The sequence below is a fragment of the Watersipora subatra genome, chromosome 6 (genome assembly GCF_963576615.1).
Source record: "Watersipora subatra chromosome 6, tzWatSuba1.1, whole genome shotgun sequence".
Taxonomy (NCBI): Eukaryota; Metazoa; Bryozoa; class Gymnolaemata; order Cheilostomatida; family Watersiporidae; genus Watersipora; species Watersipora subatra.
The window spans coordinates 8,158,509-8,178,853 of record NC_088713.1 but is presented as its reverse complement, the minus strand read 5'-3'; the positions used below and the strand labels follow the sequence as shown (position 1 = coordinate 8,178,853).

General features: G+C 35.0%; 1 protein-coding gene across 1 annotated transcript in view; it reads left to right on the top strand.

Moving 5' to 3' along the window:
• The window catches only part of LOC137398547 (GTPase-activating protein and VPS9 domain-containing protein 1-like), a 69,397-nt gene that overhangs the window by 753 nt on the left and 48,299 nt on the right, over positions 1 to 20,345 (top strand). Inside the window, exons 3-9 of the mRNA XM_068084671.1 lie at positions 2,693 to 2,814; positions 7,767 to 7,894; positions 8,856 to 8,988; positions 13,270 to 13,466; positions 13,788 to 13,976; positions 18,533 to 18,744; positions 19,915 to 20,040. Of these exons, the coding sequence (XP_067940772.1) occupies positions 2,693 to 2,814; positions 7,767 to 7,894; positions 8,856 to 8,988; positions 13,270 to 13,466; positions 13,788 to 13,976; positions 18,533 to 18,744; positions 19,915 to 20,040 (1,107 nt within the window). The remainder of the gene's footprint in view (positions 1 to 2,692; positions 2,815 to 7,766; positions 7,895 to 8,855; positions 8,989 to 13,269; positions 13,467 to 13,787; positions 13,977 to 18,532; positions 18,745 to 19,914; positions 20,041 to 20,345) is intronic.

Sequence of the window (20,345 nt, the reverse complement as noted above, 5' to 3'; positions counted from 1 at the left end):
GACCAACGTGATATTGGAAAAAAGAAGAGTACTGATGGTTGAGAAATGCAATATTATCAGTCAAATGGCACTGCGGTGCAATAGGATAACTGCAATGGTAGCTGTAATGTACTGGGTGTGGGTGTTATGTACAACAAACAGCAATAATGAAGGGAACAGATTATATGCTTATGTCTCTCCCTCTGCAATAGGAGAACTGCAATATTAGAAGTAAAATGCACTGATATTATTAGAATAACCAATATTATTAATATAGTAATACAGTAATAATAGAAAACCAATGCACAATTTTGTAACATTTCAAAACGTCATAGCTAACAATATCAAGAAATTGTGGTATTTATATAGATTTTTAGAAAGTCTATTTAACAAAACTATTTAGAAAAAATAATAACAGTAACATATTGCCCATCATCGATGTTGTTAGTGTGACTATAACACTTCAATAGTCATCCAAACTTATAATTAAACATTGTAATAATCTCCTAAGAATCGTTAGGAAAAAATATCATCGTCATTTCCTTTACTTTCACTGCTTTGGACATCAGTTAGAATACCAAAGTACTTAAAAGTGTCCAAAATGTCAGTTACTTTAAAATCGGCAAAAAAGAAACGATTATATTTCAGTACTTCTACGTTAATTACAGAAACCCTTGGCAATTCGACAAAGCTATAGACTGGTGAAATGTGCACGTTATTTTTTCGTGAAATGCGAAGACTCAATGGTTCTATTCTTTGTCATTTGGCGTTTCGTTTGCCGGTCTTAATTTTGATAAAAATAAGGGTTGGCAAATTTTAATAACGATTTTCGGCCAAATTAATTTGTCTATTTGTGTATAATTCGATCAGATGGGTAAGTTTTAAGATACTGTCGACAGTTCCCAAAGACTTGGTAACATATTTAAATAGGCTTATATGTGTTTTGTATCGTTATTATATTTAAACGATTCTACACAAAAATGGTTAAACTTGTTGATGAGATTTCGATACAAAGGTTTGCGACGTTGTTGATGAATAATTTTCATGAGTTGTATGGACATGCATGCATTCATCATGAAACTCTCAAACATTCGCTCCACTCGTGTTTGGTTGTGGGATTAGTTATTCTGAAACTGAATTTTGTGTTGTTGTTCTTCCTGCTGCTGTTTGATCCAACATATTTAGACCATTTTAAATTGGGAAACCGCTTAGCATTCATTTGGTGTAGTCTTGAGTTTTGTTACGTTGTGATTTATCTTAATACAAACTTATACATGTTCTCACAAAACGCTTGTGGCCTTATGCCTCATCTTGTTATTGCATTAGGTGGCTGCCTTTGTTTGGAATATTTTATTGAGTAAAATTTGGTCAAGTGATGTTCTGACGAGTCATGATTACTAGTTCAAATTTAGAAGTTGTCTCAATTTTGAAATTGTCAGCCCATGCCATATGAATTTTTGTATACGATTAGAATGTGCACTTGCATCAATGGTTCAATCATCATCGAGGAAAATGCAAAAGTGTGACATTTGATGGAACCAACCTTCTCTTTACATTCATTCTGTCATTCCCTTATATTGTGCTAAATTTTATTTTGTTTGTGCATTCTCAGTCCATCACATAATGAAATATTTGAACAGTTTCTTTTGTCATGTCTGCATGTTTTGAGGCTCTCAAGTGTTTCTCTAACTAAATAGGTATTTGATGATCATGTGCTTTGTTTTTGGATTAAAACTAAACATCTAATCCCTGTACTAAAATTAACTGCTAGGTTAAGCTCTTAACAGCTATTTTTTTGTTCTACAATTTTATGAAAGGACATTCTATGAATACAATTTTATGAAAGACATTACTGTACAGCGGAGTTTTCTCATTTGTACAGAATATCTCTTCTATTGGTTTGTTATGTTAATGGCTGGAGCCTACTAGAGCTCATTTAGTCCAACAAACAACAAGGCTGATGCAAGCGCTGATTGCCAGTATATTCGTGTGCACTTAGAGTTTTGATGTCTGCTGTTTTGATGTGATTAGCTAGCTGATTGTCTGCCAGCTTCTTTTTAAACGAAAATTAAAATACATTGAAATAAATCAATTTGATATACAATAATACTGTATCAGGCTAAAATAGTACAACATGATTCACGAATATATCAATAAATAAACGTAATTCAGAATGAAATTGCTTTCAAATGGAACTTATCAAATAATACTGAAAATGGAATACATAATATTAAATTAATAATAATAATACAAGCATCGAAATAAATATCGATGTCTAAATGTGAAGGATGCATTATTCCACAGGGATTTTCCATTTCCCGTGTTCTTTTTAGAGGGTTTGTTGCAAGACTTAGGCTAGCAATAGCATTACTACTCTACGTTTTGCTCCTATTCTGTTTGGGCCGTTACGGTAACACTCGCTTCACAAGCTTGAAAATCTTTGTTTGTTTACCTGTGAATTATTTTTACATGTAAAAAGTTAGTGGAATATTCCTGTTTGTTAAATATGCTCATGCCTTTTCGATGAGAACAAATTTGTGTTTTGAGGTAAAAAAAGAAACTAGCTTTTGAAGAGTCCATGAATAATGTTCAAGTTTGTTTAAACTTCTGTTTCACCCTATCTCTACAGATTTTCAACAATTCAACCTTTTCATGCCCTAGAATTAGAATGTTTGCGAGTAGCTATATGCAGTTTTTGCCACTTTGTTTGCAGGTGTGTAAGACGGCATGGTTAGTAAAGCAACAGAGGACAAACCTGTCGAGGCTGACCCAGGACGACCCAAGTCTGTGTTGTCTCCGTGCCAACCTTCTCGGCATGACCAATTTTGTCGATGCGTGAGTCACTCAGTACTTTGTCGCATTGGTCATTCGTAGCTTGAGGTTTCATTTTTATCTGAGTTAGGATTTCAGCTTTAAATATCCCTTTTTTGTGTTTTAAACCACTCTACAGATTTTATCAGTTTACAATAGATTGAAAGTTTATTATTATTATTTATAAACTTTATTATTATTTATTGAATCAGTAGTTGGTTTATTTTATTTTTATTTTATGATTGTGAAAATTAGGTACAATTATTGTTAATTAATTTTAATTATAAAATTAAAAAGGATATTCATTGTTTCACTTATATTTTGTAATACAAAAACCAAAATTGCCTTTTTATATTATTTCATTAGTTTTTTATTATGTGACTTGAGATGTTTTCAGCTCGGTGTGCGTAGCAATTTGCTGCAATTTTTGAGGGATCTAAATAAAAATGGCTGCTAGGTCACATGTTTTGTCGTAAACATATTAATCATTGCGTAGCTAAACGATTACTCTTTCTGGCCTAAATAGAATTCTCCACTTGAATTTATCCCTTTGTTGGGCAGCGTTACAAAACTGCTGTTACGCGTGTATCACATAGGATTGAATCTGCTAATTATTGTCAGAAAGTGACAGTTTGACTTTTGACCGTCATGTTCTTGCCATGATTTCAAGCTGAAGGTTTAATGATTCTGTTTCACTATATTTTTAAAACTATTTTTATCATAGAAGAGTGATCCTTATCATGACTCGATTTCTTGATGGGGATGCCCGAGTACCAGAGGATATGCTGGTTCAACGTTGCCTGGGCTGAGCCAAAATACACTACAGCGTGTTTCATGTTAAAACAAAACTTGTTCACTTGAGCTAATATTGACACACACTGAAATGTTATGAAATGTATGATGCGGTGGCGCGAGCTTTTTATTCCTACTTCTGAAAACTAGCTAGAAATCCAGTACATCATATTTAGAGCAAATCTATATATATATTTTTCAAAGTATGTCTGTGGATCTGTCATTCCAGCTATAGCTTAGCGCACGCTGATTATTTTACCGATGCGGCCAGGTGTTACGACCCTCCTGTTAAGAAATATTTTTTGTAAGGTTCAATTATTATATCTAGGGTCGAGGCGAATTTTTCTCGCACGGACAATTATATTGTCTCCGTTGCGTCGTATTCAAAGTTTTGATGGATAGCTTCTGGTGGAACGGTAACCCTTGTTTATACACACACTTCTATGCAAGAATTGTTATTATTGATTCTACATATTCAGGATTTTTATTTTATTTTCTCAGTTTGTATTTTGTATCATTACCAAATCATTTTTATTGTAATCGTATCAAAACTGACTTAATTTAGCTATTATTTCACATTTACATCTAAACCTTTTTTTATAGTCGTTTTATTTTTTTTAATTTATTTGACCTGCACGAAACATTTTCCTCATGATAAAAAGTCTAAAGGTTGTTTGACAAAGTTTGAAAACCTTTACAGTTGTTTTTATTTTCCTCTTAGTTTATTTCAACTACACAAAACACTTCTCTCATGATATTTAGTTTGAAAGCTAGAATGGCAAGTGTTGTTATATGTTAAATACCAATCAATTTTCTTTTCAAAAGCTTTTTTATTACCCAGGCAACGCCGGGTAGCACAGCTGATAAGCTAATAAAATGGCCGTTATTACTTTTAATACTGTGCGAGAGGAGTGTGAAAAAGTGGTTTGTTTTCTTTGGCAAGTTTCGCCATCCAGGGTTGAACTACAGTTATTCACTGCTAGATTGTCCATTGTTTATAACACATAGTGACATTGAAACCTTAAATAATGAGCCTTTTGTTTACAAACCATTCAGATAAACTCAACCTTCAGGTTGTCACATCCGTGTTTCTCAGTTCATATTCCGTCTTAGTAAAAATTATACGTGCAGTTGTTTTTCCTGTTTGTTCATCTAATCCTGTTTTTATATAAACTGCACGCTGACAGTCCCATGTGCTGGGTGAGATCACCATGTGTAATCAGTATGTGCACAATTATTCCTTGATGTAGCACGGCAGTCCAGTGGCGCAGTTCGTAGTGCTCTTGGCTGCAAAGCCCGATATCTAAATTCAGTTACCATGCAATGCATTTTCTTCCAAATCTCTCCTATGTGGCTTTGAATGGACCGACAGACACGGCTCTTATCTCTTTCGCTACCGCATTAAATTGTGACCGGACGATTATTCTGCCCAAATTAATTAAAATAGATTTTCGAAAAACCGATATAGGACTACCGCTAGTACTTAAGCAATATCTCGAGAATAAAAACAGATATCGTTTAACTGTAAAATGCATCTTATTTAGAAAGAAATTCTTTACAAGATATGTATAAATTGTTTAGTAAATCTCGCTTTATCAACTTTTCTTTGCGTTAAATGAACGTGGTATGTTTCTTATATCTATGACGATAACGATCTGGTTTTGCCGTTTTGAAAAAAATTAACAATGAAATTGTTGAGCCAAAATATTTTCTATTAGTTGCACGAGATTGGCAACAAGGTTGTTTCATTGGAGACAAAATTTGATTAGTCTGGCTAACGTGTGGGCTTCGTAATGAGAAGAAAAGTGAAACCCTTATTGATAAGCAGATACATCGGCTCACGGTCTGTACTTACATTACTGTGCAAGCCGATACATCGGCTTGCGAAAGAGTTCGAGTAAAGATTTATGCTTAGAGAGTTGTCAGCTCTTGAGTCTATTGTTGAAATATCCTCATTGTTTGTGTGCAGGATATTTGCATAATTAGAGCAAATTTTAAATAAAGACGTGAAAGCATTTAGTCCTTACATGTGTATTGACCCATTAGTTGCTTCTATTTATAAATTAATATAAAATTATTTGTAAACTAGAAATTATTTTAAAAAAGAGATAAACAGCTTTTACTTGTAATAATAATAATATTAATAATTGGTAATATATTACCTGGCCGTAACTTCAAACATCTGCTGTGGTAATGTAAAGACACATCGGATGAGACAAGTCACTTCTCCCTGACAATGTTTATATCACTAAATAATCACAAGTGTGAGAAAACTTGCTTCTTGTTGAGAGGGAAGGCTGGTTAAATTAAAGCAACTAACTTTTAGCTCCTTAGCGGTTCTCATAGTTAGTGTTGAGTGACCGAGTTGGTACTATGGCATATTAGATAATTTTATTGACAAATTGTTTTAAATTTTGCTAACTTTATTGACGAATACTTTTAAATCGGTTTATTGTATATTTTATTGACCAATTGTTTTAAATTTGGTTAATGTTATTGCCCAATTGTTTTAAAGCAAAGCCTTAATCGTATATATTTGGAAAATCTAAGTTATCTGTAGATGAATTCATAGCTAGTTGCTATGGTAATCCAGATGCCGACACTGACCACGGTTGTTCCCAAATTGGTTGTCCCATTTTTGGGTGTACCGCAGGTATATACATGAGGCTATTTTTCTATCTTCTATCACTTTTTTGTTTGCTTTAGTTTTTATTTTTAGTTAAAACATTTTTTTGGCATTTGCTACCCTGAATGTTAGTAGCGCTTGATGTGTCACATGTGACGATTTTAGTAGTCGCAAGTGACGATTGCAGGAGTTTTATCAATAGCGCGGATTTAACCACATTTATTGTACTTATTATTGGCCTAATGGTGCTTTTAGTAACGAAAAATTTACATGATGAGTCTAATCATAGCTTGGGTCTAATTGTTTTTTATTAGCGCATCTTGTCCGATTTAGTTAGCAAAGATGTCCCTAATACAATTTTGTTAAATCGGCTATTCAGAAAAAATTATTACTATGGTAACTTTTGTTAGTTATAATAATAGCAATACTAATATAGTAATAACAATACAAATATTGATAATTAATAGTAATTATAATATTAATAATAATTAATATTACTAATAATATTAGAGTATTACTAATAATACTAATATCAATATATTTAGAATGCCTAATAAATTAATGAATGTAATCTTTAGCATACTCTAGGACACTTGTATTCGCCTCATCTAACTTTCGCGTCTTCGTGGAGTCATCCTCTCGCGAAAATTTCATGAGCGAAACTAAACTATCATAACGAACGAGCGAAAACGCGGAATTAAATAGCTTTGTTCATTGATAGTCCAAGACACAAATGGCAGCAAGCGATCAAATTGCATTATCGATCTCGACCACACAATTCTACCTGCAGTTCACAATTACAAACTAAACCCAATTTGAAGATTTTTTCTTACCGGTGAACCAAACCTGAGGAATCTAATCATGTTTGTTCCACTGCATTTATTTTCACATCACTATATTTTCGCATTCATCAGAGCTGCGAAATTAAGTTGCAGCGAAATTTTACTCTGTATGCTACTCACGAAACTAAATACTAGCGAAATATAAGTGTCCTAGGGTATATATACAGTAAAACTTTAAAAATCTGTACAAATGGAATTTTTGATATACGGAAATATATATTGTGACGAGTTAAATTATAATAGTGTAATAAACAGTGAACATATAAAATGGTTAAAACTAATAAGTTATGTGCGGAATAAAACTTGACCAAATAGAATAGTTAAAAACTAGGTCATGAGCAGAGTGACATTTACTCCTATCACAGTCAGTATATCATATGTAAAATCATATCATCACCTTGCAGAGTCTAGCCATGAAACTCTAATACAGTTTGTATTTTTGGTTTAAAAGTTTAGTTATGGTCTTGCTACATAGCAGTCTTGCTACCTAGCAGTCTTGCTACATAGCAGTCTTGCTACATAGCAGTCTTGCTACATTGCAGTCTTGCTACATATCAGTCTTGCTACATAGCAGTCTTGCTACATAGCAGTCTTGCTACATAGCAGTCTTGCTACATAGCAGTTTACATAATGGTCTGCCTCTGTTGAGAGAAGGTTTAACCATAGAGTTATCTCCCCCTAGAGTGATAACTATGGGTTTAACATACTGTCTGCAGATTTCATCATCTTAACTACCATGAGTCGAAGTTCTCTTCTTTCCTCAAGATGTTAAGAGATGAACCATCGATAGTGGCAGAGTTCATAGCAGGATACAGTAGCACTGTCAGCATCTCAGAGACTATCGGTATGTAGCAATAATAACATGGTTGACAAAAATCATGAATTATTTCAGAAATTAAGGTTTTTCCAACTCAAATCGATCTTTTCAATTGTACGTTATTTGATTTTTTCGCTTTTTTCTGCTCATACAAATCATTTGTGTATTGTGTTGCATATCAAGATGTTGGTGAACCCAAATGTTGGTGATGTTGGTTTAGTATTAATGACTTAATTGCGCCAGTTCGATTTATTCTTATATTTCTTGCATTCATATAAAATATGCTTGGATTAGAGCTACTAGCAGATGAACACAAACTATGAATGGAAGAGCATAAAGGAGGTAGTATAAAATATTTACTGTAAAATCTCTAATCGAACCTATATTTGACTGCCACTATAGCATAAGGGTTGAGAAATAGTCCGTCATGGCGTTCAGAGATTTTTCGGTAAGTATATTCATCATGTCTTATCAATGTTGTTGATAATCTGGAATATACACACTCAGCCAGCTTCTTTCTCTCAATTGACCTAAACCCAAAGCATAGAATACTCCTTCAATTCTTACACACAAGCTGATTGCAGTGCGGAGTGTGATGTCATGATGTCATCTGTTAAACAGAAAAGAAAGAAAACTATACCAGTTACAGTCGCTATCTCATTGTTCTTGCTTTGAGGTTTACTAAATAAATTCACAGGTTCTAACTTCAAAGGTCCTTCGGTCGCATCGTAATGCAGGCAGTCGATTTTCTCCATAACACTCGCTAATTCATGACAGCGGAGTGTTTACAGATTGTTTACACAATGTTGCTAGTCAAGAAACACCAATTTTTTGTAAAATTACAACCAACTCATAAAAATCTGATTTTTGTTCCAAAAGAAAATTACGTTTTCCAACCCTGGTAGGAGCGTATATCGTATGAGTTGTTTTATGCTGCCTAAACAACGGAGACTGCTGAGTAAAAGTAATAATGGAGTTGTCATTTTAGACATCCTGATTGGTGCACTTTACGGGTCATGTGTGGCAGCGCAAGAAGAGATCCTGTTGGCAGCAATGTTGAGGAAACTCGCTCACCTTCTCATGTCTAATCTTGACAATGAAGCCAACAGGGTGCTTACTAAGTACGTATGTGGTCTTGGTTAAGCGGCTTACATCGAGAGGACAACTCCTCATGTTTGACTGTTAGCAATTCTTGCTTAGATTTTTTATTATGTCAACATCTCTGTGAACTTAGTGGCTTAGTTGATAGTTCGCTGACTCGGCGAGCCTTTGACCATTTGGACATGCCACTGCTGTTAAAGAATAGATTTAGATTCCTAGTTATAGTTGAAAGGTTTAGCTAAAGTAGCACCTACATTAGTGATAAAGTGTAGATGTTCCCATCCTTTAACAGAGGGAGTCTTTAACGCTTGAATATTGGAAAAGTATTTACAGCGATCTTACCCTATTGTCTGACTTACTTCACACTTCGTGTTAGCCTGTCTTGACAAACTGTTGTTTTTGCGGAGTTGTTCCCCCGTCGAGCGGGCTAGCAACACAACAGCTTGTCACAAAACGTACTGCACCTGATGCATCAGCTGCACTGAAAGGGAGTTGTTCTCTTCCGTCTATGTGGCTTGATTGCGATGTTATGGCGGTCGCTCCATTGGTAATCATAACGGATTTTGCGCAAAAATTTATGTAGAAAATAATAAGATTACAACGTTTCACCAGAGACCAGTCTATGTTGTAAACTTTAGTAGAACTTGAGAATAAAATAAATTGAAAATAAAATCCATAAGAACAACTAAAACTGACTGATACAAAAATAGAAATAAAACTGACTGAGCGCACAAATAACGAATGTTTAGTCGCTGTTGTTGCCTAAGTTCTCAAGTTCTACTAAAGTTTACCGCAGAGACTGGTCGCTGGTTAAACATTGTAATCTTTTTTTTCTACATACATTTTTGCGCGAAATTCGTTATGATTACCAATGGAGCGACCGCCATAACATCGCAACCAAGCCGCATAAACAGAAGAGAACAACTCCCTATAAGTGCAGCTGATGCATCAGCTGCAGTACGTCTTGTGACAAGCTGTTGTGTTGCTCGCTCGCTCGACGGGGGAAAAACTCCGCAAAAACAACAGTTTGTCAAGACAGGCTAACTTCACGTGTGTATTGAGTATTTTACTCTCACCAAAAAGTTTTAAATTAATTAAAGAGGGAGTTGTCCTCTCTTGGGCCTTTCATGTTGTGAACTAGATTTGAGACACATGCCTTGCCGAATTTGCCTGTTTTTTTGTCAGCGACTATGTGGCTGAAGGTCATTTGTTGAAAGAGATGTTGTGCTTTACTTTATTTGTTTCACTTATTAAAATAAAGAAAATAATTCAGACGATTACATATAGCGTGTAAACCATTCAGTTATATATCATTATGTCAAAGCCCAATATAAAATTCTAAATGCACTTGAAAAAACTAAACCAATGTAGTAACAATCAGCAAAATGAGCTTTCTATTGTTCTGTTGACTTTTTGTTAAATTGAGGAAATTTTCTCAGCAGTTTGTATCCTCAGCGGTACAGATGATGATGAGGGCTTAAGTAGAGCCTGTGGTAGAGATGTGGAGCTAGTCTAACATAGTTTATTCGTTAAAACTTTTGTGTTTCATGAATTTAATATTGTTATTCCCAATCTTAAATTCTCTTTTTATCTTTTTAATATTTTCCCTGTACCTACTAGACAGTTTTAGGAATTTTTAAGATGTTCTCAAACATGTTTTTTTCTCGTTTTATGATTTTTTATTTTAATTCTCAGCAAAGTATGACCTTTTTATTCACCACTTCTACCACTGTCTTCCTGATGTCCTCGCTTTTAAAAACTACATGCGTTGTTTTGTTCATCTGTTATGGAACTATTTGAATATGTATTGATTTACTAAGCTACATTGCCTCGATAAAATTCATGTTTGGTGAAAATTTTATGTTTGTCAAAAAAATTAATGTGTTGAAATGGTTGTAAATTTTGATTATGCTGCCGAGGATCAGCTGTTGTTCATCACTTGGTTGCTACATTGCTGCTGATTTTTGTCTTGTCCAATGTTTTCTAAGATTTTTTGTAATTTTTGTGGAGCTTTGGAACGTGAGTTTTCACTTTAATGAAACACTTTTTTATCTCATCTCTTTTCAGGACGTACTATTTTGTAGTTTTGAAATTTATAGGTCTTTTTCGGGTTTTATTATTGTTACATTGTTTCAGTTGATTAATGCCGTAGCGTATCAAGTTTATTTCTTTGTGCTGTTATTAAATATTTTACCTTTGAAGCATTCCTCTGGTGTTATCATGTATATTCACAAATTGTATTTTCATGAACTTGCGTCTTGTGGCATATTTTTATAAGATTTCACGACAAAGCGCGTTTTTGTCAAATTTAGTGATCATATTTTAATGAGATTTGCCTACAAAACATATTTTCAAGAAATTTCAGCTGTAGAGTTGAAAAAGTTGCAGAAATAAGAGTTGTGGAGACTTGTTTTTAATACTTTAATAAAAACAATCTCTTTAAAGGGTTTAATATATGGGTCGCGGTCACAGAAACCATGGTTAAGTCGCAAATCACGAAGTTGAGTTATCCGACTTTAAAGTTACACTAACTGAATTTATAATATTGGTAGCGATTTTTGTAACACGTGCATTTGGACCTATCCCAGAGTGATCTTTCTGAATCTGAAGTCAGTTTAGCCAATAGAAGTCTTTAACCCTCGGAAAAAAAACCCCTTAAAACCGTTGCTATGCTAAACAGGAAGTACTGAAAAATGGCGTCCGACAAATGTGGTAATCGTTTCTTTTTTGCTGATTTAAAAGATAATTCTGACATTTTGGACACTTATAATGAGTACTTTGGTATTCCAACTGATGTCAAAAGCAGTGAAAGTAAAGGGAATGACGATGATATATTCCTAACGATTCTTATAAGATTATTACAATATTTAATTATAAGAATAATTATTCGATTTTATAACATTATTATAAGATTTAATTATAAGAATAATTATTCGAATTTACAAGATCGAAGTATATAGTGACTGATGGTGTGCAATATGTTACTGTTATTATTTTTTAAAGATTTTGTTGATCATACTATGGTTGTGCTCAATATCGTGGTACTGTCAAGCCGTTTTTAATATAAATAATAATAATCTGGTGCAAATCCACGCCAGTTGATACTGAGGAGGTTTTCTTCTTGATTAGGTTTTATTATTGTTACTTTGGTTCAGCTGATTAATGTCGTAGCGTATCAAGTTTATTTCTTTGTGCTGTTATTAAATAATTTACCTTTGAAGTATTGCTCTGGTGTTAATATGTAGGTTTAATGTGTCATGATTTTTCGAGTTATCTCCCTGTGGACTTCGGTTCCGACATAGACATGGACTTAGATATGGACATTTATAAGAGTACACCAGTACGTTGGCTCTCTGGTGCGCCGTGAGAGATCGTCATATGTGATATAAATACTTTTTTTCCATGACAAGGTGGTCGAGTGATGCAGACGGTGGCATGCTTAGTTGCTAAGCCGATTATCCGAGTTTACGATTTCTGTGCATTGCATTTTGTCTTGCAGTCTCTTAGGGCAGCTTAGGACATACAGACAGACAAGGCTCTTATTATAGTCAATATTTTATGATGTGTCTTTCGTGTCTGATGCGCTGTATTTCATGTTTGTTGTTTGAGCTGCCGTGTACCATAGCATCACTGTCCGTGTACCATAGCATCACTGTCCGTGTACCATAGCATCACTGTCCGTGTACCATAGCATCACTGTCCGTGTACCATAGCATCACTGTCCGTGTATTGTACTTTATGTATTTAGTTTGCAGACTATTTTTTTGGCTACTAGTATATTGGCTACTAGTATATTGGCTACTAGTATATTGGCTACTAGTATATTGGCTACTAGTATATTGGCTACTAGTATATTGGCTACTAGTATGCTGGCTACTAGTATATTGGCTACTAGTATGCTGGCAGTCTCATGCGCTGTTAGAGATCATATGTAATACGTATGTGCACAATTATTCTTGTATGCGGAAAGGTGATGGAGTGGCGCTTGGCTTTGATTCCGAGTATTTGGATTCGACTCCTGTGCAGCGCAATAGTTTTTCCAAATGCTTTTAGTGTAGCCACAGACGCCTGTCAGTCTATGTTTCTGTGAACCCAGTGCAGAGAGTATTTTCAGTCAGAGTTACCTTTCTCATAGCTATTTGAAGTAAATAGTATCAGAAGTATGGCAGGCAGAGATCTCTGGTTCAGATGTTTTACAGATGTCCTCTAGGGCTATCTGGAATCCCCCACAAGTTTAAATGAGTGTTCTTTCTGTATAGTCTATGCAAGGAAGGACAACTTTGATTTTTGCACTGTTTCAGGGACAGATGTGCGTGGTGTCAGATATACAGAGCCTACACTGATTGTCTAACTTCCTGTAAGCTATTTCTAGCTGCAGCACTTCACCAACCTATTATCAACCTGTTGACACAAGACGACTGGTTCTATGACATTGAGCCGAACAAATCTCTAGAAAGGTTTCATCCCGCACAAAAAGCGATCAAATTTGGAACACCAGGTATACAATCTAAAACCCTCTAAACCGTGAGATGGAAGCTGTATCTGGTTCAATTGCTGCTTTAGCAATGAGATATGAAAACTTGTTTTTATGTAGAGCTCAAATAGTGTTGGTTCCAGGCAAAAAGTGAGTTATTCTAAAGCTCTGAAACATGGTTGTATTATTTTTGTGTAAATACATGTTGCTGAACATATTTATGGTGTCAAGAGATACTCTGACTTATCACCCACCCGCTTAGGGAGGCTACAGGCCGTCGAGTGAGGCGACAGGAAGCCTGATAGACAACACAACTCCTGACAAAGTTGCATGTGTATTTCCTAGGCATGGAGGAATATGCGACAAGAACAAAGCAGTACAGAGATGATCAAGTGAAAAAATTACACAAGTTTGCTATGGATTTTATCAACCACATTAAGGAGGCCATGCTATGCTTTCCTGCCCCCTTGCAGTGGCTCATCGCTCATATGCACGCTATTCTCATTGAAACAGGCCGTTATGATGAACTGCAGAGTAAGTGTCTTATACATAGGCTGGGTCGTTAGTAGGGTTGCACGATAGTCGATTTCGATAGTTGTCTTTCTCGATATGAATATGTTGCCTATTTTTAGCCTATCGAAACATCCGAAACAAATATATCGTTATCGAATAATAAAAAATAGTATAACCCGAAAGTTATCGCCCTCAGATAGCTCGAACACATGGTTAACTCGAACGGATTTGTTTGTTCCGTTCCCACGCAATGATAAATTGCTTTAGATAACTCGACCTCAACTTGGTTAACTCGAACAGTTTTTTGCCCAACGGCTACTACGACGGTTGTTATCGCTTTAGAATATCACTTTTTTCCAAGCCATAGGGACAAACCTCAACTTTTAGTAGTTCTTAAACGTCGTTGTTACCATCATCGGCAAAGTATTTTCGTTAATGACTTTTCTAAAGGTTGACAAAAATCAAATTTTGCCAAACATCCGCTTAGCGATAGCCCTCCGAAAGCTAGAAAAAGTGAGCTAACCTTCGAATAAACTTAAACGTTGACTTGCAACAAAATTCACAGTTATTTGATATGAAAAGATTCACCATGTCTTACTCTGTTGTGTTGTAGGTGCAAAATATGTGGAAAGGTGATTACAAGCTCTTAAAAGCTCAAAAATGAACAAAAAATCGCAGCCACACGAGACCGCCGTAGTTTGGATTCGCTTTCCAAAACGGCTCAAATGTGATGTAGTTGTGAGAGATGGTTTCTGTTTACACTTTCATGCAATCTTATTCGTCGAAATATTTTCACAAATATCCTTCACGCATTCAATAAAACCATGTCTATTGTTCTTACGCGTCTATTTTATCGTCATTGTAATGCTGTCACTTTTAGCAGTGATATCCTATAACTTGCCGTAGAAATTCCTTTAATTTTTTAGCCTTACCTCGAAGGAGTACATATCATTGTCTGATAATCATGACAAGTCTGTTGGTCACTTGTGATAATGGAAAAGTGCTGCAGAAATAATTTGCGAAGTATTGGGTCACATGATCAGATTACGACTTGCCAATTAGACCAAACCGAAACAAAACTGGAACATAGCGAGCATCTATATTTGATACGGGGTCTTCGGTAAAACCCGAAGTGTTTGTCATAAACTAGTTCTACAATAAGTTTTATATTGAGCTTTTTATTGGCCTTTCTATTCGCATGAGAACATCACGTGACAAGACAATAACCAAATTTCATGGCTACGTCATCGAAATAAAGAGATTCCAATCTACGGCGGCTTTTCGTTTTTGAGCTTTTAAAAGCTTGCAATCACATTCCCATTTATTTTGCACCTACTGCACAACAGAGTAAGACATGGTGAATCTTTTGATATCAAATAACTGTAATGTAAATTTTATTGCAAGCCAACCTTTAAAGAAAAATCGGCCAACTTGATCTTGGTTAAAACAATGATATACAGCCCCCTGTATATCATTCCTGGGGGCTGTATATCATTGGTAAAACGCTAAAAAAAAAGATGTCTTTTTTCTGAGCATTTCAACAGCGATCAAGTTTGGCTAATTTTAACCTGAAAACGTCCTGGCAATCACATCACTTCAAACAACAAACCAATCTCAAGTGATAGAAAAGTCTCTATACTTTCTGATGAAATTTTTTTTAAACTTTACACTAGAATCCTTTTAAATCGCAACAAGCCATCTATGCGTTTGATTTATATATAGTTTGTATATGTACATTTATCTACTAATACATGGATTTGTGACAGTGTTCTGATAACTTGAATGCTCTGATAACTCGAACACCTTTTCCTATTCCTTCCCACAATCCTCGATCTTTTCAGGCACGATAGTTTTACCAGCTGCCAAGTCACTCGATAACTATCGGTGAACTCTGTCTGCGCATTGATAATTCGATACTATCGCTATCGGTGGGACAACTCCAATGATAGTCGATAACACCTTTTCAAGCGACAAATGCCATCCCTAGTCGTTAGCACTAGAGGTCTCTTAGTCACAGAAAAAGTTACTCCTTTGTAGTTGTTAGTCCTATATACCTCATATCTATACATAATCTTATGGACTCACAATAATGTTTATATTCGGAGTTGTTTTTCTCATTTGTTCATTTTATCCTGTTTGCGTTTATATAAATTTATGCATTAAAAGTTGTCAGCTCATGATTCTTTTATTGATTCAGTACCGATTTCCTAATTGTTTGTGTGCAGGGTACTTGCAAGGTTAGATCAAATTTTAGAGAAAGACAAAGCCGTTAGGCCCTTACAACTAATTTGCCCAAATAGTAGCTTCAATTTTTAATTTAGAAGTTACCTTTTCATGAGAGAACAACTCCAATACTGGACTATTAACTTCCACTGAAATATCTGGTATTCACAACTTTAGGCTTATGCTATAGTAATGTGAAGGTACATCTGATGAAACAAGTTACTTCCCCCTGACTATGCTTGCATCTGCTTCTTTCCTCTACTAATGATATCCTATCTGATAACTCCATGTATGTCCTTCTCTTCAGCACCACCCTCAATAATTTAAGGTGAAATCTGTTTCACTCTAAAATATTTAACGCTATTATCGAGTGACTACGCTTTGGATTGTTCGATTTTTTGTCGAGTTTAATAAAAAAGTGAGGATTTTAGAGCTGCTATAGCATTAGTGAAACATTCCCAAAGTATACCTTGACAGCGTATTTGTATTCTTTAATCTACAGAACTGTTCATTTCTCTAGATACCTGAACATGTAGCAAATGTTACTTCACTTGGCTTGATGACGGAATAACTATTTATTTGTCAGATTTTACGGCATATCTGTTAACATGATAGCCCTTAATGGTTAGCCCTTAATGGTTAGCCCTTAATGGTTAGCCCTTAATGGTTATCCCTTAATGGTTAGCCCTTAATGGTTAGCCCTTAATGGTTAGCCCTTAATAGTTATCCCTTAATGGTTAGCCCTTAATGGTTAGCCCTTAAAGGTTAGCCCTTAATGGTTAGCCCTTAATGGTTAGCCCTTAATGGTTAGCCCTTAATGGTTAGCCCTTAATGGTTAGCCCTTAATGGTTATCCCTTAATGGTTAGCCCTTAATGGTTAGCCCTTAATGGTTAGCCCTTAATGGTTAGCCCCTAATAGTTATCCCTTAATGGTTAGCCCTTCAGGGTTAGCCCTTAATGCTGATACTACAAGATTAAATATCCAGTTTTCATGCAGAAGTTCTACGATGACACCCAGTTAGAGTGAAGGCATTTTCTATGATTGGGTTTTTCTTGGTTCTTGATAGAAAATCCTATTATATGTGAGAAGGTGGCATATTAGAATTATATTCTGTATTTGTAAAATTATGATATACACATGACTATACAATTATCATGGGATACTGTATTAAATTTAATTCGGTAGTTTGAACTTTTCACTTGGTGCAAAAATGGAAGTCTATCAATATATTTCTGGAGATGTTTTATTTCATGATTATAATTGTTTTATTGTTTCAACTGAAATCAATAATAATAATAATAATCTGGTGCAAATCCACGCCAGGAAAGATACTGAGGAAGTTGTCTTCTCGATTAGGTTTTATTATTGTTACTTTGTTTCAGTTGATTAATGCTGTGGCGTATCAAGTTTATTTCTTTGTGCTGTTATTAAATAATTTACCTTTGAAGCATTGCTCTGGTGTTAATATGTATATTCACAATATGTATTTTCATGAACTTGCGTCTTGTGGCATAATTTAATAAGATTTCAAGACCAAGCACTTTTTTGGAAATTTACCGACAAAACATATTTTCAAGCTGTAGAGTTAAAAAAGTTGCGGAAATAAAACTTGTAGAGACTTGTTTTTAATACTTTTATAAAAAAAATCACTTCAAAGGTTCGATATATACAGTATACATATATAAAGCTACTTGAAGTACAAAGTATTCTTCTGATTATAGAATTAGCTCCATAATTCGTGCATAGCCCTCTTCATTAGCTGCTCCTTTGATTGTCAAATGCTCTCAGGCGCTTAACAAGATGTTAAAGATTTTGTTAAACGCCTGAGAGCATTTGACAAGATAATATGACTCCAAACTGCAATATCGCTCTCGTCTGCATGCTAATTTTATTTGACTATTGCATCGTTATTAGTGAAAGTATGTTATATCGGGAGTCGTGTTTCCATTTTGCTCTGCTGTGAATTAAAGTGAGAAGTTATAAAAAATGTAATCTAACATTTTAGTTAAAGCAAACTAATATAGCTTAAAAAAGTCTTCAAATTGCCAAGTGGCTATCACAAGAAAATAACTTATTGGTGAGAAAATGAAGGATAATCTGAGATAAGAGTAAAGAATTTCAAAATTATAAAGCAAAGATATAAACATGTTAGACTAGCTCCATATCTCTATCACAATCTCTACTTACGCACCCATCATTTCCTGTACTACCGAGGCTACACTCTGATGAGAAAAAATAACTAATTTGAAATTTAATGAAGTTAAATTATGTTATATCGGGAGTTGGGTTTCCTTTGTCGCAGGACAAAAAGACTCATGACCATTCTATCAGATTAATGCTTTTCGATTTACAGGTCGATCTTTGTGCACTGAGCTAGTGTTTGACCTTTTTATCTGTCCGGCGATTATCGATCCCATGCTCTACGGTTTGACCTCCGAGGTACCTGTGAGCCACATAGCGCGACACAACCTTATACAAGTAGCCAGGATGCTGCAGGTGCTCTCACAAGGTCAAAGGTCAGATGAGCGTCTTCGCGTACCTAGTCTCTACTCCCTCTTTGATCAGGTAACAATTTTAACTTTTTTATCTTCTCAAACATTAAAATTATACTTTATTATAATTGAAGCTATAAGAACTTTTTTGTGATATAAATATATCAGGGTGATTTTTAGTACACAATTATTGTATGTAATAATATATGTACTTTGCACATCATGCATTCATTATGCACAGACAACATGTAGTTTGTATGTACATGTAATCCTTCGGTTTTTCGTGACGTCATTTTATCGTTGTCAGCCATTGTTATGGACAATTTTATTGTTAAAAACACGAAGCTTTTGCAGTGAATTTTTGAAAACGATGCTTTTGTTTGAAATTTTTTCATTATACATGTAGTATCAAAACAACACCTAAGAGTACTAGTAAATAATAGAAAAACGATCGTTTTTACAAATATTTCGGCTTTTTTGTGAACGAGAGCTCATGTGCAAACGACTTGATGACGTCAAAAAAATGATGGATACATGTATTTGGCATATAACACGTGTGTTTTTCACATTGCATATGTATTGGGCACAGTAAACATATGATTTGCATGTAGTACATGCATCTCAGGCATAATATATAGGTTTTGCACAAAGCATGTGTATTCTGCACAGAATACACATGCTATTTACTACATAATGAATGTAGTACTTGCGTTTTGCACATAATACACATATTTGGCTTATAGCACATGCTGTTCCTACTGCAGATTGTGTTTGATAAAAAATTTGTGACACGCTTTAATTGAATTTTTTTTTTAATGTTGGAAGTATCATGATCAGCATACAAACCCCCAGAGTTGGGTCAATCATTTCTGTACCTGGAATCAGGTATGAAAAGGCTCTGTTCGGCATTACTGGAAGGATAAAACTCGTATCAATTAATTAATGCTAAAAGCTCTGTAAATGCATCCGTGATTTTTGTCTTTGTTGCATGTCTAGGCTCAAAAACACTGACATTCACTGGAGCTATTCACATAGATTTGCAATTTTATTTTGCAAAAACACTGTTATGTGCAAAAAATTAAACAATTTAGCAGGAGATTGGTTCTTCTACTAACTAGAATTACAATCCCCCTGTCACCAGCTGTAAGATGCTAGTTACAAAAACCGTCAGTTTTTTTCGTGGAAGTTCCAAACTGCTCCTTTATCTATTGCACAGCGATTAATTGGAATTGTCTTCTTTTAGGACTGTTTAACAGAGGTGATGAACAGCATCCTTGAGAGAGAGCCAAGCGAGACCCTGAGGCTCAGGTCTGGTGACGTGTTCAACAGGAGCTCCATATTTATTGGGATACGGCAGCTCAACACTTTGGTTGGTCATCTTTTGCTTCATTGGTTTAATTTACCTGAGTTCTTGTCACTCATTGGCTCGTTTAGGTTGTTAATTCAGATCTTTGATTTGTGCAACCGGGCATTTACCTTGATGTTTCTGATGCTCTTGATTGGTCATTGCTTTCATGAATGACTTTGTATTGGCTGGTAAGATGTTATCCTTGACATTTTGGAACTTTCATATCTGGATGTTCGTTTTATTGGTTTCGCGCAAATTTTTCTACCATGCTCGACTTTCACTTGTTTATTTGGCTGTTTACTTTTTTTTGGGTAGCTCAGTGAAAT